The sequence below is a fragment of the Martes martes genome, assembly GCF_963455335.1.
Source record: "Martes martes genome assembly, chromosome: 1".
Lineage (NCBI taxonomy): Eukaryota > Metazoa > Chordata > Mammalia > Carnivora > Mustelidae > Martes > Martes martes.
In genome coordinates this window covers 95,244,631-95,265,239 of record NC_137888.1, presented here as the reverse complement: position 1 = coordinate 95,265,239, position 20,609 = coordinate 95,244,631, and the positions used below count along the sequence as shown (strand labels likewise).

General features: G+C 33.8%; 1 protein-coding gene across 2 annotated transcripts in view; it reads right to left on the bottom strand.

Moving 5' to 3' along the window:
• ECT2 (epithelial cell transforming 2) overlaps window positions 1-20,609 on the bottom strand; it is a 68,795-nt gene that overhangs the window by 32,540 nt on the left and 15,646 nt on the right. For both annotated transcript variants that reach the window (XM_080818011.1, XM_080818010.1), the window contains exons 13-18: window positions 16,967-17,103; window positions 12,504-12,623; window positions 5,398-5,466; window positions 3,424-3,534; window positions 2,679-2,775; window positions 599-680 (exon numbers count right to left, since the gene is read on the bottom strand). In XM_080818011.1, coding sequence (XP_080674137.1) covers window positions 599-680; window positions 2,679-2,775; window positions 3,424-3,534; window positions 5,398-5,466; window positions 12,504-12,623; window positions 16,967-17,103 — 616 coding nt within the window. The remainder of the gene's footprint in view (window positions 1-598; window positions 681-2,678; window positions 2,776-3,423; window positions 3,535-5,397; window positions 5,467-12,503; window positions 12,624-16,966; window positions 17,104-20,609) is intronic.

The window sequence follows — 20,609 nt, the reverse complement described above, 5'->3', positions numbered from 1 at the left end:
TTAATTGAATTTACATTAAAAAAAGATCATTTCTGATCAGAGCTATGTCTCCAAGTTAGACCTACAGTAATTAGCCCAAGTTTAACAATCAATCACCCAAGTCAATTCCACAGGGTTTATACTTTTAATACATCTCCAACCAACCCTATCAATTCATAGTCCACTAAATTCAAGGTAAGAAACAGAAAGTCAAAAGTAAAAATGAAAGAAGTATTATAAATCTTTTCTTTTTATTTCACCACAGTCAACTTCCTAGTTACATTTGAGTAGTTTAAATGAAGACAAGAACAAGCTATGACTGGAGGTATATAAAGAACATGTCCAGAAGTACATTTATAACATTACCAAATTTCTAAATCATTGTTTCTTTCTATACATAATAGTCTAATACCTTAAGAAATAAATGTTTTTAGTTAATCAATGTATTCTCACAATACTTCTCATCATTTTAATGTGTAACTATACTATTAGAAAAATAATTCAGACATTACTTTATAAGAATTTATTATTGCTATCTGTCTCTCCATTTATGATTCTAATTATTCTACAATTCCATTTTAATCTAGGAAACAATAAGAAACTGGAATAATGCACTTACGTCATTACTTCCTTTAGTGATCCAATAGCTTTTTCTAGAGTGCTTTTGTCAGGATTTTCTTCAGCAGTATGCTTCTTAAGATCTGTTATATAAAATGGTTTTTTTTTCCCAAGATTAGAAAAATAGTAGTAGTTTGTAGTTTTTTATCTAAGACTTCAAAATACTGTACATCTTAGAGCGCCTGGGTGGCTCAATTGGTTAAGTGTCTGACTTTGGTTCCAGTCATGATCTCAGGGTCCTGGGATAGAGCCCCATGTCGGGAAGCTCAGCAGGGACCTGTCTGCTTATCCCTCTTCCTCTGCCCTTCCCCCTGCTCATCTCTCTCTCTCTCTCACTCAAATAAATAAATCTTTAAAAAATAAATAAAATGGTGTCTATTTTGATATAGGCTGATTAATTTTTAAAGATATTATCTAAGCTTCACTTCAAAAGTTTTATGCCATGTCCTCTTGGGAGTTCTCTTCTTGCATAATTGTTAAGGTTTCCACAATTTTATTGACTAAATTTTTAGAATATGTACAGATTTTTCTTACACTGTTATCTCAATTCTCTTTTAGTAAAACTTGGGGACACCTAGGTTCTTCAAGCTCTCTCCATAGTGCTGAATGAAAACACACAATCCTCAATTAGCTGAGAAGTCATTATATGTTTTATTTCATGTTGGGGCCCATGGCTCCATCACAGAGAGCACTCGGTAACCTAGAAAGAAGGTTTTGTGTAACTTAGAGGTTCATCACATGCTGAATCTTTGACTCTTATCCAGGTTAAGCTCCCTATGCTATGTTCCATCTGATGGTTTCCTAGCACTATGCCGACCTCATCTCTGAAATTCGAATGATAGGAGAAAGGCTTAGAAACTATTTGATGGATTTCTACATGTACTTAATGAAAAAATAATAAAGACAAGTAAATAACCCCCCCAAAAAAATGCTTTACAGAGTTAAATCACACTACTTTGTTCATCTAGTCTCTTTATAATCTAAAAAAAAAAGGACAGCTTTTAAAGATGGGGGAAATCATCTTATAAACTAGCTATTCTAATCTACATTAGAGGACCTTAAAAGAAACAAAAATGTAAACAAAAAAAAAAAAATTTTTTAAATTATAAAAATTCATATATTACCCAAAATATTAAAGAGAAAAATAGATTAAACAGTCATAAAATTAGCCTCCTTATTTGCTGCTATCCATAATAATGTGCTTAAGGACTGGGGATCAAAATACTTTATTAAAGACTTATTCCTATTTGTAATTTAGTTTTCATACTTAATTTTTAATATGTAAAAATTGATCCTGTCCTAAAAATATTCACTACTTTAATCAGCTAAACTTAAAGGTATACACGTATGCTTTTCTTTTGCTACAGGCAAAATTTACTCATAAAAATTAACTGCAAAAAAACAAAATTGGGGCACCTGGGTGGCTCAGTGGGTTAAAGCCTCTACCTTCGGCTTAGGTCATAATCTCAGGGTCCTGGGATCAAGCCCCACATCGGGCTCTCTGCTCCATGGGGAGCCTGCTTCCTCCTCTCTCTCTGCCTGCCTCTCTGCCTACTTGTGATCTCTGTCAAATAAATAAATAAAATCTTAAAAAAAAAAAAAACCACCAAAATTAACTCTCTTTAAGCTCTAGAATAAATGGATGCAGGCTTCAAGAGTGTCCTGTACAACTGAAGAAACAAAGCACAGAGACCAAGTACATAGACTTTATAAAGATTCAGATTGAGACATGAATCCTCTCTCATCTGTGATTTTGTGGGTGAATTTTGTTTACATGGATATAAACTGATTTTCCATTAATGACACACCATGAAATGTAAGGCTTTCCGTAGAGAAACAAAAACTGAAAAAATAGTCGTCAATGTAGTTGATACAGTAATAAATAAAGCATTTTAGGAGACTGAATTATTATAGTATCTGTGATTTTAAGATTATCCATAAAGGTATTTTCTATATAAGACATAAACTTTAATGCTGAAATTTAAGAAAACTATGAAAATGAAAAGAATTTCAAAATTTTTAGAGCTAAACAATTCCATAAAAAGCATCCAAAGTAATCTGAAAACAGATCTGACAAGTACCATTTAAAAGTAACGCAACACTGGGTAACCTCTGTACCGGTCGAATGAGAAGTTCAACAAGGCTTTGCCGTCCACATTCTGGTTTTGCTTGGTTTATCTGAAAGGAATTAATTTAAAAATAAAAGTTTTCCTGCAAACATTAAACACCTTACATTTATTAGATTACACCTTATCACAAGTGTCCTGAAAAGAACTCTAAGAGATGGGGTGGCAGTTGTTCTCTGGAAGATTACTGTGGTGGAATAATCTTCCAGGACCTGAAATGACCTCCTGGCCACTCAAGGATTAAGGTCTTAAACACAACGTGAGTTTCTCTGCACACTCCTATAAATTCCATCTTAAGTTTCTCTTGAGTCTACACCATTCATGAGAAAAAACAGTTTTTGAGGTATTAAGTATGCGGATACCACTGAGTAAACAAAATAAAGCACTGGTAAAGAAAAAAAAATCCTTAAAGGCAAAACCAAATCACACTAACAAATGTCTGAGAACTAAAACATGTATAACTTTAAAAAAATTTCAGTACTTACAGATAACATTTTCACTCCCTCAGCTCCCTCGCAGCTTCTGCTATCTAAATCTTCTGAAGACTAATATCACTGCCCCCCCCAGGTCTGGCTGAAGTTAACAGGTTAAACATTAAGATGTTCTTATATGGATAGATTTTTACTAAAAGCATAATTTAAATGAACTCCTTCAGAAATTATTCTCAGACTTTTTTTTTTTTTAAAGAAACACACATTACCTTCAGAAAAGCATGAAATCTTGGTTTCTGTTTTTCACATTTAATAATTGTTTCCTTGCTCATTTCAAAGAAGTTTACAAAGGGAGGGTAGGTTTTTACCAAATCTTTCGACTAGGAAGAAGAAAAAACATATTAATTTGTTATACATGTTACCCTTAGATAATGAAATTTAAAGCCCAATAATAAATAGTCAAAATCTGACATACTGGATGAAAAAGAAAAATTTAAAGTAAGTTTCTTCTCAAGTTAAATATAGAAATTTTACAAATTTCTCATTAATGAGTTAATTGCGAACCAAAACACATCAACTGGTACGTGTAGCCTAATACTTGAAAAGCAAAGACTCAGAAAGAATACTAATTCTTATTGCATTGACAGAAACATGACAAAGTTCAAAAACTTCTGTAAGTTCAGAATATAGTAATTAGTACCCAAGAACATGTTATTATTTATTGGTGAATCCAAACCACCATTTTTTTTTTAAGATTTTGTTCATCCATTTGACAGAGAGAGAGAGATCACAAGTAGACAGAGAGGCAGGCAGAGATAAAGGGCGAAGCAGGCTCCCTGCCGAGCACAGAGCCTGATGCAGGGCTCGATCCCAGGACCCTGAGATCATGACCTGAGCCAAAGGCAGAGGCTTAACCCACTGAGCCACCCAGGCGCCCCAGTTTTATTTTCAAACTACCATTTCAAAGATCAATTATATTACCCCAAAACTTAACAACAAAAAAAGGAAAAATGTCTTGGCTAATTGAGGAGACTAAAAGGTATCAAAAAGATATGCAACACGTTATCCAAAATATGGAAAGAGCCCAGATGTCTATTGACTGATGAACGGATAAAGAAATGTGTATGCATGCACGTGCGTGCGCTCTCTCTGAAATATTACTCAACCATCAAAAAGAATGAAGTCTTGCCATCTGCAACAACATGGGTAAAACCAGAGTATGGTATTATGCTAAGTAAAAGAAGTCAGTCGGGGAAAGACACCAAATGATTTCACTCACAGGTGGAATTTAAGAAACAAAACAGATTAATATAGGGGAAGGGAAGAAAAATAAAATGAGATGAAAACAGAGAGGGAGGCAAACCATAAGAGATTCTTAATCTAGGAAACAAACTGAGGGTTGCTGGAAGGGAGGGGAGTAGGGGGAATGGGGTAACTGTGTGATGCGCATTAAGGAGGATACTTGAAGTAATGAGCACTGGATGTTGTATACAATTGATGAATCACTAAATTCTACCTCTGAAACAAGAAAGAAAGGAAGGAAGGAAGGAAGGGAGGAAAGAGGGAGAAAGAAAAGAGAAAAGAAAAGGAAAGGAAAGAAAAGAAAAAGATATGTGACAATAATCTTCATATTTGGAATTCTCAGTCAACCAGAAGAAAAAACATGTAAGACTATATGGTAAGGATGGAAGTTAGGAGGAGGTTTCAGAAAAGTATATGCACCAGAACTCAAGGAATTGAAACTTATAAATTATATTCAAAGAGACTGAAAGACACTTATAAACCTTATTCACAGCATCTCTTTCAAAATGAATTTACTTTATTTGATAAAATTAAGTTATGTGGCTCCTACCCTAGTAAAGAAAAAGCAGTTCATTAGAAGCTGTTAGGCAGAGGAGAAATAATGACAGCAAAAAAGGTATCAACTATAAAGAAAAAAAACCTCAATTACAGAAATTTTTTTTTTTAATTCTGTGATGGACAAATAATGTGATATATAATAAAGAGATTATAGCACAGTATGACAATTAGTGTCCCTAACAATGACCTTAGGGTATCAAGAAAGTGTTAACTTATATATAGCAATTATGTTTCAGAAGACAGGAACACTTCCAATATATTTCACAAACAACTACGTCAAAGTTGAAAGCTCTCACATTTAAACAAGTAACTGTCATTCCCTGAGAGTACTTAATGAGATGATGCTTTAACCTGAAATCCTAAAAGAGAAATAAAATACTTACATATTTAAGAAAGATGTCACCAATGCTTTTGCTCTCATCCCAATTAACAATAAGGTCTTCAAGGTCATCCTATAAGAGCACAAAGTGAAACATTTAAGCTTGCACTTGACAGTCCCTTAAACATCTTTCAGTATTTTTGAAATATTTGAAAGAAGCACCTTACAAAGTATCTTACTTTGATGTGCAAAACAATTAATATAACACATTCTTTCTCCTCAACAAGGAATTAACTTTTTGACTAAAAGGAAAATACCCTTGAAAAATATTAAGAAAATATAATGTCAAGTCAATAAGACTAAGCCTAACTTTCCAAATTGATATGACAGCTCAACATCTTTTTCTATTAACTATAAAGTTGATTGCTGCTATTAATTATAGAAAACTTCTTTTGATTTTGCTGCTGAAGCATCTTATTTAACATCAGCCATTTGAAACTATAATCTCTAACAGGTCAGCAAATTTTATTTAAAGGGCCAGATGGTAAATATTTTAGGCCTCGCAGGCCATATGGTTTCTGTTACAAGTACGCTGCCCTTGTTCTATGGAAGTAGACATAGACAATCCATAAGTAACTGAATGTGGTTGTGTTTCAATAAAACTTTCTTTACCAAAACAATCAAAACACCAAAATCCAAAACTGACTGGATTTGGTCCATCAACCATAGTTTGTTAATTCCTGATATATAAAACTTTTCTATCGTCATCCTAAAATATGAAATATTTATAAGAAATTAGAAGACATGTAAAACCATTATAAGATAATAAAACACAAATCAGATGATAAAATGAGATGCCAAGAAATGACACATTTCCTAACTGAAATGCTGAAAGTGACTTTAAAGTAGAAATTAATCTATAAGCTCCTATAACCAAAAGTTCTCCAAGTGTCAACCACAAGCCCCTCAGGACATCCTTTTAGTGGGATTCATGAGATTAAAACTATTTTCATTACAATACTAAAGTCCTATTTGACTTTTCCACTCTAATTCTCTCAAATCACACAACAAAGTTTCCTAGAGTCTACATGACGTGGGATACTGCAAGTGACTGAATTCAGAATTTGATATGAGAAGCCGTCTTCTCTTAAACCAGACAGAAAAAATGTAAAACATCATCACTCTTCTCACTATTTCTGCTTTGGAAATTAGTTATTCTCCATAAAGATTATGTTACTTATGCTACCCACATAATGAGCTACTATTACTTTAAATGTATTAATTTTTAAATTGGATTGGATATCCACATGCAAAAAGATGAACCCTCACTGTACCCAAAAATTAATTCAAAATGGATTACAGACCTAACTATAGAGCTAAAACGATACAACTTCTAGAAGAAAACATAGTCTTTAAAACCTTAAGTTAGGCAAAATTTCTTAGATATGAAAGCAAAAGCAAAGTAAATAAAAGAAAAAATGGATAAACTGAACTTCATCAAAATTAAAAACTTTTGTATTTCAAAAGACACCATTAAAAAAAAGAAAAGACAAACAATAGACTGAGACAAAGTATGTACAAAACACATAGCTGATAAAGGACTCGTATCAAGCATTTATAAAGAACTTTAGCAACTCAATAAGACAACGAACACCCCAATCAAAAAATGAGCAACAGAACTAAACACACATTTCACCAAATATAAAAATGACAAAAAGCACGTGAAAAGATGTGTAACATCATTAATTTTTTTTTCTTTTAAAGATGTTTTTAATTTATTTACTTAACAGACAGAAATCACAAGTAGGCAGAGAGGCAGGCAGAGAGAGAGAGGGGGAAGCAGGCTCCCCGCTGAGCAGAAAGCCCAATGTGGGGCTCAATCCCAGGACCCTGGGATCATGACCCCAGCCGAAGGCAGAGGCTTTAACCCACTGAGCCACCCAGGTGCCCCAACATCATTAATTATTAAGGAAATGCATATCAAAGCCACAATGAGGGGCAGCTGGCTGGCTTAGTCAATGGAGCGTGCAACTCTTGATCTCAGGGTTGTAAGTTTGAAATCTACATTGGGTGTAGAGATTACTTAAAAACAAAATCTTAAAAAAGCCAAAAAAAAACAAAAAACAGACAACATCACATCTTAGAATGGTTTAAAAAAAAAAAAAAAGATAAAAGTATTGGCAAGACCGTGGGGACATTTGAAGCTCATACATAACTGATGAGAATGTAAAATGATGTAAAAGCTTGGCAGTTTCTGAAAAGTTTTAAATATAAGACTACCAATATGACCCAACAATTCTCTTCCCAAGTATCTACTGAAAAGAAATGAAAGCATGCCCACACAAATATCTACATACAACGTTCATAGCGGCATTATTCGTAAAAGCCAAAAACTGGGAAAACCCTAAATTTCTGTCAACTGGTGACAGGATAAAGAAATGTGGCAGAGCCATATAATAGAATATTATCTGTCCATGCACAGGAACTACTAACATGCTACATCATACAAGAAATTTTAAAATATGCTACGTGAAAGAAGTCAGACATACGACACAATATACTGTATATTTGTATTTGTATGAAATGTCCAGAAAAGGCACATTTATAGACAGAAATCAGAATAGATTAGTTGCATCACTTAGTAAAGTCATTAAATCATTGAATAGTATATTTGAAATAGGTGAATTTAAAGACATATAAAATACACCTCAATGAAGTTAAAAAATTTGAAGCATCTTGAAAAATATTTTTAAATTTTCAGTTTTAATTTCAAATACAGTTAATACCAATAAATAAAACCCACATTAACAAAAGTTCCTCAATAATGATAATAGCAGATTCAGAAAAGTTTTAAAAAGGGGGAAAAAACTACTTCTGATAGCAGAAGAGTGAACTCAAAGCAATAATACCATAACAGCCCCAAAATCAAGAACTAAGATTTAACCATTTAAAACTGCATTTGGAAGAAACAAAAGAAAGCACCCCTCAGGATTTTTCTAAGTACTTAATAAGTATTAATTTAATCCTTTTAGATAGAAATTATTATCATCCTCATTTTTCAGAACAGGAAATTGAGACACTTAGAGGTTAAATAACTTGCCCAAGGCCACAGAACAAACCCTAGAGCCAGAATTTAAAACTAGCTAGTCAGGGGCACCTGGGTGGCTCAGTGGGTTAAAGCCTCTGCCTTCGGCTCAGGTCGTGATCCCAGGGTCCTGGGATCGAGCCCCGCATCAGGATCTCTGCTCAGCAGGGAGCCTGCTTCCTTCTCTCTCTGCCTGCCTCTCTGTCTACTTGGGATCTCTGTCTGTCAAATAAATAAATAAAATCTTAAAAAAAAAAAAAAAAACTAGCTAGTCAGTGTCAGAATCTACTACATTATACTGACCGAAGCATAGTCTTATTTACAAACTTCCTCTCTCTTTTGTTTCTCTTTTGGTAGAACATACGACTCTTGATCTCAGGGCTGAAGTTTAAGCCCCACATTGGGTGTAGAGATTACTTAAAAATAAAATCTTAAAAAAAAATCCTTAACAGATTGTAGTGCTGAGTAAGCTATTATTAACTATATTTACATATGTATTTAATATAAAGTACACAAAAAATTCAGAAAACTGTGATACAAAAGAGAAAAAACTTACAGGTCTGGCAATCTAATCTAGTGGTCCTTTTCTAAAGGGTAAAAAACTGGGGTCCTTGGATGGTTCAGTCAGTTAAGCGTCTGCCTTCGGCTTCAGTTATGATCTCAGGGTCCTGGGATTGAGCCCTGCGCTGGATGCCCTGCTCAGCGTGGGGTCTGCGTGCCCCTCTCCCTCTGTCCCTCCCGCTGCTCATACTCTCTCTCAAATAAATAAATAAAATCTTAAAAAAAATAAAGTGTAAAAAACTGTAAGAAGGGTGTATATACTTTTGTAAGAACATTGCTATCAGAAAGCAATATAATCTCTAGACACTCCAAAAAATAATCTATTTCTGATGAACCTTGTATTCCTAATGTTTGTTGACTCAGCATTTCCGCCTTTCATGAATGGTTACCTCAGAAACTATGTAATAAAGGAATTAAGGCTTAGAGAGATTAAGCAATTTGACTCAAATCACATAGTTGTGAACCAGTTCAAACTCAAGCAGTCTAGCTCCAGATTCCATTATTCCACTTGATCTATACAATAGTTCCCCTCCATTAGAAATGGGAGTCAAGACAGGCAGATAGGTCCCTAAGAATATTATTCATAGTGCCACCATTTCTTACAATGTTTCTGTCTGAAAATGCTTCACCCAATTTAGCACAGACACTGGGGTACATCTCATTCTCCTTGCCCATAACACATCAGGAATTCTCCATAGGATTCTCCCAGGTTTACCGCCTGGTCATTAAGAAAGAACTCTATAGTTCTAAGACATAGAGCAGGTTCCAACAACCTGCTAGAAGAGGAGAAACTAAACAAATGGGACTAAAAGAGATGAGCTTACTTTTTTTCTTCCTTGTTAAGATTTCTTCTGTACTGTTATTATCTACTTTTTTAAATTTTTTTTCTGTTTTGTTATTATCTACTTATATTTAAGATGGATTTCTCTTTTACCTAGCTCACCGCACAATAAACCAAATTAGCACACTTCCCAATACACACCTGTTCCTGAAACAAGCACCAGGATACTTTGAGACTTACATTAAATTAACAAAGGATAACCATATAAAGAAAAAGTACTCTATCCAATTCCTCCCCTTTCTCTTTTGTTTCATCATAGTTCCACACAAAAGCAGGCATTTGTACATCAAGGATGAATGTTGATAAATTCTGAAAAGGAACTATTCACACATAGGAAAAGAGAGATGTTGATAACAACCTCAAAAATTCTCATCTTAAACTAAGTATTATCAGTGTATTACTTTGGAGTCAAATTAAGAATGAGGCCAAGCTGTTCATGTAATATCTAGATAAGGAAACACAGACTTCCAGTCTGATCCAAACATTTAAAAACAGCATGACCACCATTCAGCAAACATTTACTGACAGAAATCTAAGTGCCAAACACAGTGGTTGTAAATACAGTGAGCAAAACTAATTTTAATCCTTTACAAAATGTCTGAACATTAGTTTACTCAGCTTCTGAATTTAGATTATTAATATGAATTGCTATTGTTATTTATTGAATGCTCAGTTAAGTATCAAACACTATGCTTAGTGTATTCTAAATACATAAAAAATAAAAAAAATTCCACAACCCCCAATTCAGACACTATCCCCATTTTACAGATAAGAAAACTGAAGCACTTCACTACCTGACTTCATCACCAAATATGCCTTATTCCACAGTCTACATCTGTAACCTCTATGTGATACCATAAAATACACACATACCAGTGCTTCTCAGGAATTCTGTATTAACAAGATAATATGAAAAGCTGTACCAATTTAGGACACATTTACACAGTTTATTCCTTTACATACTAAACGAGTATACCTACAGCATGATCAAGAAGCAATATACCATTAATAGCCAAGACATGAAACAATCTAGCATCCATCAACAGATGAATGGGTAAAGAAAATGTATGTGTATATAAAACTGAATATTATTCAACCATAAAAAAGAAAATCCTGCCATCTGCAACAAGGATGAACCTTGAGGGCATTATACTAAGTGAATTAAGTCCGAGAAAGACAAACACTGTATGATCTCAATTATATGTGGAATCTAAAAAAACCCAAACTAACTAAAGAAATAAATAAAACCAAACTCATAGATACAGCGAGCATATTAGTGGTTGCCAGAGCCAGAATGGGGGGCGAGAGGGAGGCAAAATGGGCAAAGGTGGTCAGAAAATACAAATTTCCAGTTATAAGGTAAGACAGACCTGGGGATGTAACAAACAGCATAACTATGGCTAATAATACTGTGTTACATGTTTGGAAGTTACTATGAAAATAGATCTTAAAAGTTCTCATCACAAAGAAAAAAGAATTTGTAACTATGTGTGGCGATAGATGCTAACTAAATTTATTGTGGTGATCACTTCACAATATATACACATATCAAACCATTATGTCATATACTAAAACTAACACAATGTTATACCAATTATATCTCAAAAAAAAAAAAAGGCAAGATAGCATTAGGGTTTAAGAAAACAGTCTTTGAAATCAGATAAACAAGGTTCAAACCCTGAATGCAGCATTTATTAGATGACTTGACTTTGGAAATATTATTTAATTCCCATGTGTAGCAGTTTTACATCTAGAAAACATAGACAATAATACCAACTTCTTGGTACTACTCAAATAGCTGTGGCAGTACTTGGTGGCTAGCTACATTTAAAAGAAGGGAAAAAACTGCTATGTATAAAAAAAAACAAGAAAATACAAAAAAAACTTTTTAAATTTGGGTGATGAGATTATGGGTATTTTCTTTTCTTTAGATTTTTTTATTTGTTTGTCAGAGACAGAGAGCACAAGCAGGGGGAGCAGCAGGCAGAGGGAGAAGCAGGCTCCCTGCCCAGCAAGGAGCCCAAAGGGGATTCTATAATTCAGATTGATCTTTTTACTGGAATATGGACTAAACATTAATATAGTGTCCTGAGGAGAAAACGGATCAATTTTGCTCAAGCACCATTTAGGAAAAATAAGAGGAAATAAAGTTTAACTACTTTTAAGAGTTCAGCTAAACCTGCTCCCAAATTACTTAACTATGAGAGACTGATAGCTGTAAATCACGAACACTTCATCACAGGAAAAAATCATTAAAAAGATAGCATTGTCTTATGTGGTTTTTGTATTTATTTGACCAGATATAGAGAAACGAACAAAATGGTCTCTAAGTCTTTTCCAGCTTCACAGTTTTTCAAACATTCCAAAGCAAAACAAAACATACAAACTGAGAGGAACAGTAGAAAAATAAGAAAATAAGCACTAGCAACCATATGTCTCTATAGAAAAGACTTGAGAAGGTTTAATCCCTTATTTTCAGAATTAAAAAAGAATCAAAAAGCAGGCAAACAACAAGTATTAATAAGGCACTGGAGCAAAGGGACATAAATGATGATTCAAAGGAATAAATAAGAGAATAAGAAGTTTTAGGTATAAACCTCATTTGGCCAATCAACAGTACCTGAGAAATTACATAAACACAATCCAAAAAGAATTACTTACCAACCTAACATATAAAATTTACCTTTATCTTCATGTGCACGTCAAAGATATCAGGGATACTACCAAAAATAGTCTTAATCTCTTCTGGTGCAAGGATAGGCCCACCACGTTGCCCTTCCTCTTCCAAAGGTACTTGAAATAACTAAAAGATTAAAAAAAAAAAAAAAGAATAGTTTAGATAGATTGTGGGAAAAGGAAAAAAAAAGCAATCATATAGATAGTGATAAGAGAGGAGATATTAAGAGGTGCCTGGGTGGCTCAGTTGGTTAAATGTCTCCCTTTGGCTCAGGTCATGATCCCAGGGTCCCGAGATGGAGCTCCACATCAGTCTCCCTTCTCAGCAGGGAGTCTGCATCTCCCTCTGCCTCTCTTCCCTTCTACTCACCACTCCCCACCCCTGGCTTGTGCTCTCTCTCACAAATAAACAGATAAAATCTTTAAAAAAAATTTTTTTAAAGGGAGGAGATGTTAATGGAAAAGAAAGAACCAATTAAAAAAATACTTCTTAAATTTGAGAACTTTTTTCTTATAACATTTTCTATTTTATCCTATTTATTTATATATCTCTGTGTGTATACACATTCCTTTAATAAAATGTTGTTAGAATCTAATAAAAGTTTATCACACAGTTCTACAAATCATTTAAATTGTTAGAAAACAAGAGTAATTTGTACTTTCTATTCAAGTTACTAAGGAAGACAATAAGCAATCAGTTTTTTCCAGACATGCACTTAATATAAGTACTAAATGTCTTGACATAGTAGTGTAGAAACCTGGTTTAATAGAAAAAAGACTGGATTTCAAACTAGAAGACCTGTTAATGTCTATATTGGTGCTTATATCAATCTTAAAAAAAAAAAAAAAAGGAAAAAACCTATAACTAATAAGTGAATTTAGCAAGGTCACAGCTCAGCATTCAGATGTGCATGTTCTCACTCCCTCTCTCTCAACACAGACACAGATCACATTCCTATATACTAGTAATGTAGAAATGAAAACCAAAATTCAAAAAGCAGTTCACTTTCAATAAAGAACTAAAATTAGTATAAATATAATAAAATACATATATGATGCTGAAAATTACAGAAAGTTGATGAAAGAAATCAAAGACCTAAATAAATAAGGACATGGACCGAAAGATTCAACACAGCAAGAAATGTCCATTCTTCCCCAATTTGATTTATGGATCTAACCCGATGTCAATCAAAATTCCAGGACTTTTTGTAGATAAAGAAAACTTAATTCTAAAAATTTCTATGTAAAGACAAAGGAACATCTTTGTATAAAGTTTCAGTATTCATGACTGTGATATTGGTGAATGGAAAAATATACAAGATTAATATAGAATAGAAAAACGTCCACAAACCAACACACACACAGATGACCAAATAATATTTGACAGATTCAGTTGTGGAAGGCTCGTCATTCAACAAATGGTACTAAAACACCACTTGCCCTAGGCAAAAAAATAAACTAAAAACAGATCATAGGAGGCGCCTGGGTGGCTCAGTGGGTTAAAGCCTCTGCCTTCGGCTTAGGTCATGATCCCAGGGTCCTGGGATCGAGCCCCACATCGGGCTCTCTGCTCCGCAGGGAGCCTGCTTCCCCCTCTCTCTCTGCCTGCCTCTCTGCCTACTTGTGATCTCTGTCTGTCAAATAAATAAATAAAATCTTAAAAAAAAAATGGATCATAGACCTAAGCAAAAAACCTAAAACTATGAAACATTTAGAAGAAAACATAAGAGAAAATCTTTTAATTTAGGCTTAGGTAAGAACTTTTAGATAAAAAATCAAATGCATGAACTATAAAAGAAAAAAAAATTAATAATTAGACTTCATCAAAATTTAAAAGTTTTCAACCCAGAATAAAAAGACATGATAAGGGGGTGCCTGGGTGGCTCAGTTGTTGAGCATCTGGCTTCGTCTCAGGTCATGATCCTAGGGCCCTGGGATGGAGCCCCAAGTCAGGTTCCCTGCTCAGCAAGAAGCCTGCTTCTCCCTTTCCCACTCCCCCTGCTTGTATTACCTCTCTCACTGTCTCCCTCTCTGTCAAACAAATAAACAAAATCTTAAAAAAAAAAAAAAAAAAGACATCCTAGAGACTAGGAAAAAATATCTGCAAATCACATATCTGACAAAGGACTAGTATTCAAAATATATAAAGAATTCTCAAAACTCAGGAAGGAAACAACTCAATTAAAAATGGGCAAAATCTTAAGCAGTTATTTTACCAAAAAAAGATATACAGAAGAGATGTTCAACATCATCAATCATTACAGAAATGAAAATTAAGGCCATAATAAGATACCATTACATACTTATCTGTGTGGCTAAAATAAAAAGTATTGATAATATCGAAACTGGTTGGGATGTGAGCAACTGGAACTCCCACACATGGATGGTAGAAATGCAAAATCGTAACCCCTCTGGAAAAGGGTATGACAGCTTCTTATAATGTTAAACACTACTTACCATATGATCAAACAATTCCACTTCCAGGTGTTTACTCAAGAGCAATGAAAATTTATGTTCACATAAAACCTATACATAAATGTTGACAACAGCTCTTTTTATAATCATCCAAACCAGAAACAACCCAAATGTCCTTTAAGGAGTCACTAAATAAAAATGTGGTACATCCATACAGTGGTATACTATTCAACAATAAAAAGGATCAAACTATTCACACAGACAAGTTAGAAGAAACTCAAAGGCTAAAAAATGCTAGTCCAATAGGTTATATTAACCGTAATCCCATTCACAGGACATTCTCAAAAAATACCAAATTTTTTTAGAAAGACAAAATTATAGTGATAAAGAAGAAATCAGTGGTCACCAGGAGTTACAATGAGGAAAGGGTGTGACTTATATAGGAAAAGGAAGTACCAGGAGTTTTGGGGGGGCATAGAAATGTTCTATATTCTGATTGTGGTAGAGGCTATACAAATTTTTCCATGTGTTAAAATTCATAGAACTGTACAAAGAAAGTCAATTTCACTGTATGATAATTTAAAAAGTAAAATTTTAAAAAGCCAATTGACTACTCAAACTAAAAATAATAATGTATTGTTGGGATCTTAATATATGTGGAAGTAAAATGAATGCCAATAGCACAAAGGGAAGGAGGAGATGAAGTAAAAAAAAAAAAAAAAACAAAAAAGCTAAAGATAAAAGGAAAATACATTATAAACAGTATATAACTATATAAATAGTATATAACTATAAACAGTGAGTTTATAGTAAGCATAGTGGTATGAGACTATCTACAGTCTAATAATTCTAAGGGCTTTTTAAGGCATTTTAGTGAATTTAATTGATATGCAAATTAAATTCTGAAACCCCAGTGCATTTACCATGGCCTGAAAGGATATGGGTAATAAATGCTACCAAAGTACATGAACAGTATATGCCAAGGGGATTTTCTGCTACTTGACTACATTTTGGCTGACTATAAAAACTTAACTCATCTAGAATGATTTCCCTTGAGGGAGAAGAGCAAAGCTGACTTAAAACAAGTAAAGTTCAATATAGCAGAGGGCCTCATAAACCCGTGACTATGGCTAAACAAATTAACTGTGAAGAATAACCTCTCCATGAATACCAAGAAAGAAGTCTTTCCATTTCTTATCCATGCATTTTGTCAACAGCACAAGCAACTAAATGCTATTATACTGAACACTAATGAGTTATATTAAGAATTCAAATAGAGGTCCATTAAAAATTAACCCCAATCAGAAATTCCCTATTATTTTTTTATTCAAAGACAAGCTTGATGGTATCAACTTTATTTTCCCGACAATCTCCTTTATTACCTAAAATAATCTATTCTCTCTGCAGATGTCAAAATAATATCCTAATATTGTCTTTCAGAACCTTGAATTTCAGTTTATTCTTAGTATCTTCGTCAATCGCATCCTATAAAGATCCATTAGAATTCTTTTTCTTTAGCAATAGCTTCACAGTACATTTTAATGATTTGCAATGAGTTAACATTTATGACTAACCACTGCATACTCTAAGAAACTTGATACATGAAAGGATTACCAAAATTACATCCATATTGTTATGCTTCATTGCTATTGCTTTTCACATATTTAGAGTAGTAAATGAAACAATGACTCCTAGAATGCACACTTTCAGAAAAAGTTACCTACCATATCCATGTATAAATATAAATAAATGCAGTATCATGACAGGGAACTTGTGAAGTTCTGTATCAAATAAAACTTGGTCCCCTCTAGATCATCTACAGAGGATCCTTCTCTTTTTAGTCACTACAGAAAAAGGTGTTATTTCTGTATGAATAAAAGCTACTATTGTAGTATGGCATTTCCCTAATAGCAGTTCTTTGTCATATATTTTCATTTTTACTACCTACGTTCAAATTCTATGCTTATATAATTTTCTTATAAGAAATATTATCTCTTGGATTTTTTTTTAGTTAAAAACACTGGAACAGGGATCATTTTGCAACCAAACTTTTACCTGAATAATTGTGGCCAATATATTTACATAATTGCTTTCAGTCTGATAAAGTTCTTTTGCAACTTGCCATCTGGCTGACTGCTTCGAAGGAACCGGAGTGGAATTTTTAGAAGACTTAGTACAAGACTTTGGTGTTTCTAAAAGGTAAAAAGGAAGAAAGATTTAATGAAAAACCAGATATAAGTACCAGACATTGTGCAGATTTAAGAATAAAAAAGGGGGAAGTATATCCACTCTTAGAAATATACCCATTTAGCTTTTCATTAAAGTAAAATTTCCTCATAGGATAAGGCCAGAAAAAAATAATGGCCAAAAGTATCCATGACTCCAAATTGACAGACATTATACAAATAACTGGCCTGTACTCTTCAAAGATGTCAAAGTCATTTAAAACAAAGAAAGCTGAGGAACTATTCCAGATTAGAGGAGACTAGTGAGAGATAACAACCTATGATCCTGGATTAGACCCTAGACCAGAAAAAAGAATTTTTCTTTTCCTATAAAGGGTATTAGCTAAACAACTGATAAAAATTAAGTCAGTCATACTATTAATATCAACTTCCTAATTTACAATACCTCTACAGTAGCAGTACAAGAAATGTCCCTCTATTTTGGGAAACACACATTTAAGTATTTAGAAGAAAAGGCACGTCATATCTGCAATTTAGTTTCAAACAGTACAGATATAAAAAATACGTGTACATATAGAAAAAGAGAGAGAATGAATGAATGCTAAAGCAAACATGGCAGAATATTTCCATTTGGAAATTCTGAGTACTAGAATCTCTGCACTATTTTTGCAGCTTTTTGCAATCTGAAATTATTTCAAAATAAAAAGCTCAAATAATAAAATAAAATGAAATACAACTATATAAAAATATTTAAGTTTAAGGATAAAAAGGTTATGATGACATAGTAAAAGAAAACTTACATATATAGAGGAAGGCTTCCTCAACACAACACATCAACTGCAAATTCTGTCAGTTTTTAACATAATATAAAACATCCAGTCCAACACAAAGTGGGAGGACACATTAGAATACTTTATATGTGTTTCAAAAAAGTTAAATTTCATAAAAGCTGGAGATACACTTTCTTACTCTAGATACAGTTAAAGTACTTTAACATAATGTACGGAATCTCCTAATGGCAAGTTTTTAAATAGGAAAACAAATGTATAACACACAATGACATGACAAAAACAATATAAAGACCCAGTATATCATTTTTACTCAATGATAATTTTAAATATTAAAACAATGATGCATACTATGGAGTCTGAATGCTTTTTAAAGCTAACAGACCAAAAACTTTCCCACTTGCCATGCGTTATTTCAGACTATTCTCCAGACCCAAGAGCTTCTGCCATTACATGTCAAGAAGAAAAATCTGACATACATTGATTCAATTTAATTATTGTGTTCACACAGTGATCTACAAACTGGGGATTCTATATAGAGCACCTAATATATTAGTATAGTTGTCATGTCTATTTTCTTTAGTGATTCATTTCCTTCTCCATCCCCTAAACTGCATATTCAAAGCTTCAGTCCTTTATGATCAGCTCTTACCACCCCATGCCCAGTATGTCCATCGCAATTATGGAACCAACAAATTCTCAGACCTAAGTGTCTTATCATAATCTTTCCACCCAAGCACCAAATTCAATTTTTCCAAATACCCGCCGGACATTTGTACCTCAATTTAACCTGGACAGTCTCTAAAACTACACTATCTTCCTCCAAAATATAGACTTCTTATTTTGCCAAGGTAACATTTCTTCTATTTTAATACTCTGCTGTCATCTCTTATTCCCTTCCTGTCACTCCATTCCATCACTATCTCCATAGTGCTTCCTACTTTCCTTTCCAACCATTAGCAACCCTGGTTCAGGGCTTTATCACCCTGTGGCCAAGCCATTGTAGATTACTTCATGGTCTAGCCATCTCTGAATAGTCTTCATTTTAATCATTCTTCAGAATAATCCACTACAAATTACCTACTCAACCAATTACTCTACTGCTCAATGTTTCTAAAGTTCATTATTAACGACAATACAAAGTTCAGACATACCAGTCTGATTTCAAAGTACTCTAATATTAGGCCCCAATTAATCTTTCCAATTTAATTATTACTCCTCCATATTCGTAAGCAAACTGACCTATTCATTATCCCTTAAAATGCAAGTTTGTATAGTATTATTTGTATTCTCGCTCCCCTCAATGCTCAATTCCCCCTCAGTTTCCTGGGCCTTCTACAAGTTGACACTCAACTCCTTCCATGAATATTTAGTGAGTACCTACTCTATACTAGGCATTGAAAACAAAGCAAAGTAGTAGACAAGGTTCTTGTTCTCTTAAAGCTTACATTCTGGTGAAACAAATAAACAAAAAATATAATTTCTAACAGTGATAACTATTGCTAAAAACAATCAGGTAACGGGTTACTGAGAAGTGCTGGAACAGGGACTTAACTTCGCAGAAAACACAGAAAGATTTCTTTAAGGCAAAGAGGGCAAGTATAAAGTTCCTAGGTTTGAATGTAATGGAAATACCCAAAAATAACAGAGATAGTGTGACTGAAGTTTAGAGTATTATTAGAGAGCATGATATTGTCGTATAAGGTTGGACATAGGTGGGGAGGATCACATAGGAACTTGAAAGCTACGGTAGTACAAAGTCATGGGAATGACTTCAAGCACAGGACTGGCATGATCTAATTTATATGTATTTTAGGACCTAAGTGCTGCATATAGAATGGCAAAAATGTGGCACATGCTGACTCAGAAGAGCATGAGACTCTTAATCTCAGGGTCATGAGTTCAATCCCCACGCTGGGTATAGAGATTTCTTAAATAAATAAATTTTTTAAAAAGGCAAAATGAATATAAAGGAACCATTTAGGAGACCAACATAATCATCTAAGAGAGATCCATTTTATAGAAAAGGCTGATAAAGGAAGAGTGGCAAAGGAATAGAGCTGAGAGTGGTAGAGAGTATCAAAATCCAGAGTATTAATTTGATTATGTTAGGTTTAAGATATGTATTAGACAAGGACAAAATAAGTATTAAGTAGGTAGTTGGACAGGGAAGAAGACATATTGGAGAGTCAACAGCATATGAATGTTTCTAAAGCCACGGAATTCAATGAGACCACTTAGAGAGAATACAGTAGAGAAGAAATGACTCAGGAACAACATTCAACAGTTAGAACTGGAGAAGTTAGGCAAACGAGAATGAGAAATGAGGTACAAAAGTTAAGAGAAAAAACTATATCCAGGGAGAAATAGCTATTCATGTGTTAAATGTTGCTGGCTGCATAAAAACTGTCAGTCTTGGGGCACCTGCGTGGCTCAGCTGGTTAAGTGTCTGACTTCAGCTCAGATCATGATCTCAGGGTCCTGGGATTGAGCCCCACGTCAGCCTCTAGGCTCAGCAGGGCGTATGCTTGTCCCTCTGCCTCTCCCCTGGCTCATGCTTTTTCTCAAATAAATAAATAAAATCTTTAAAAAAAAAAAAAACAAAACTGTAAGTCTCCTCACCAAGAGCAATTTCATGTAGTAAGGGCTTAAGTTCAATTGGAATGGGTTGAAAAAGACAATGAAAAGCAAGGAAATGACACAACAGATCAAGGCAATTCTTTG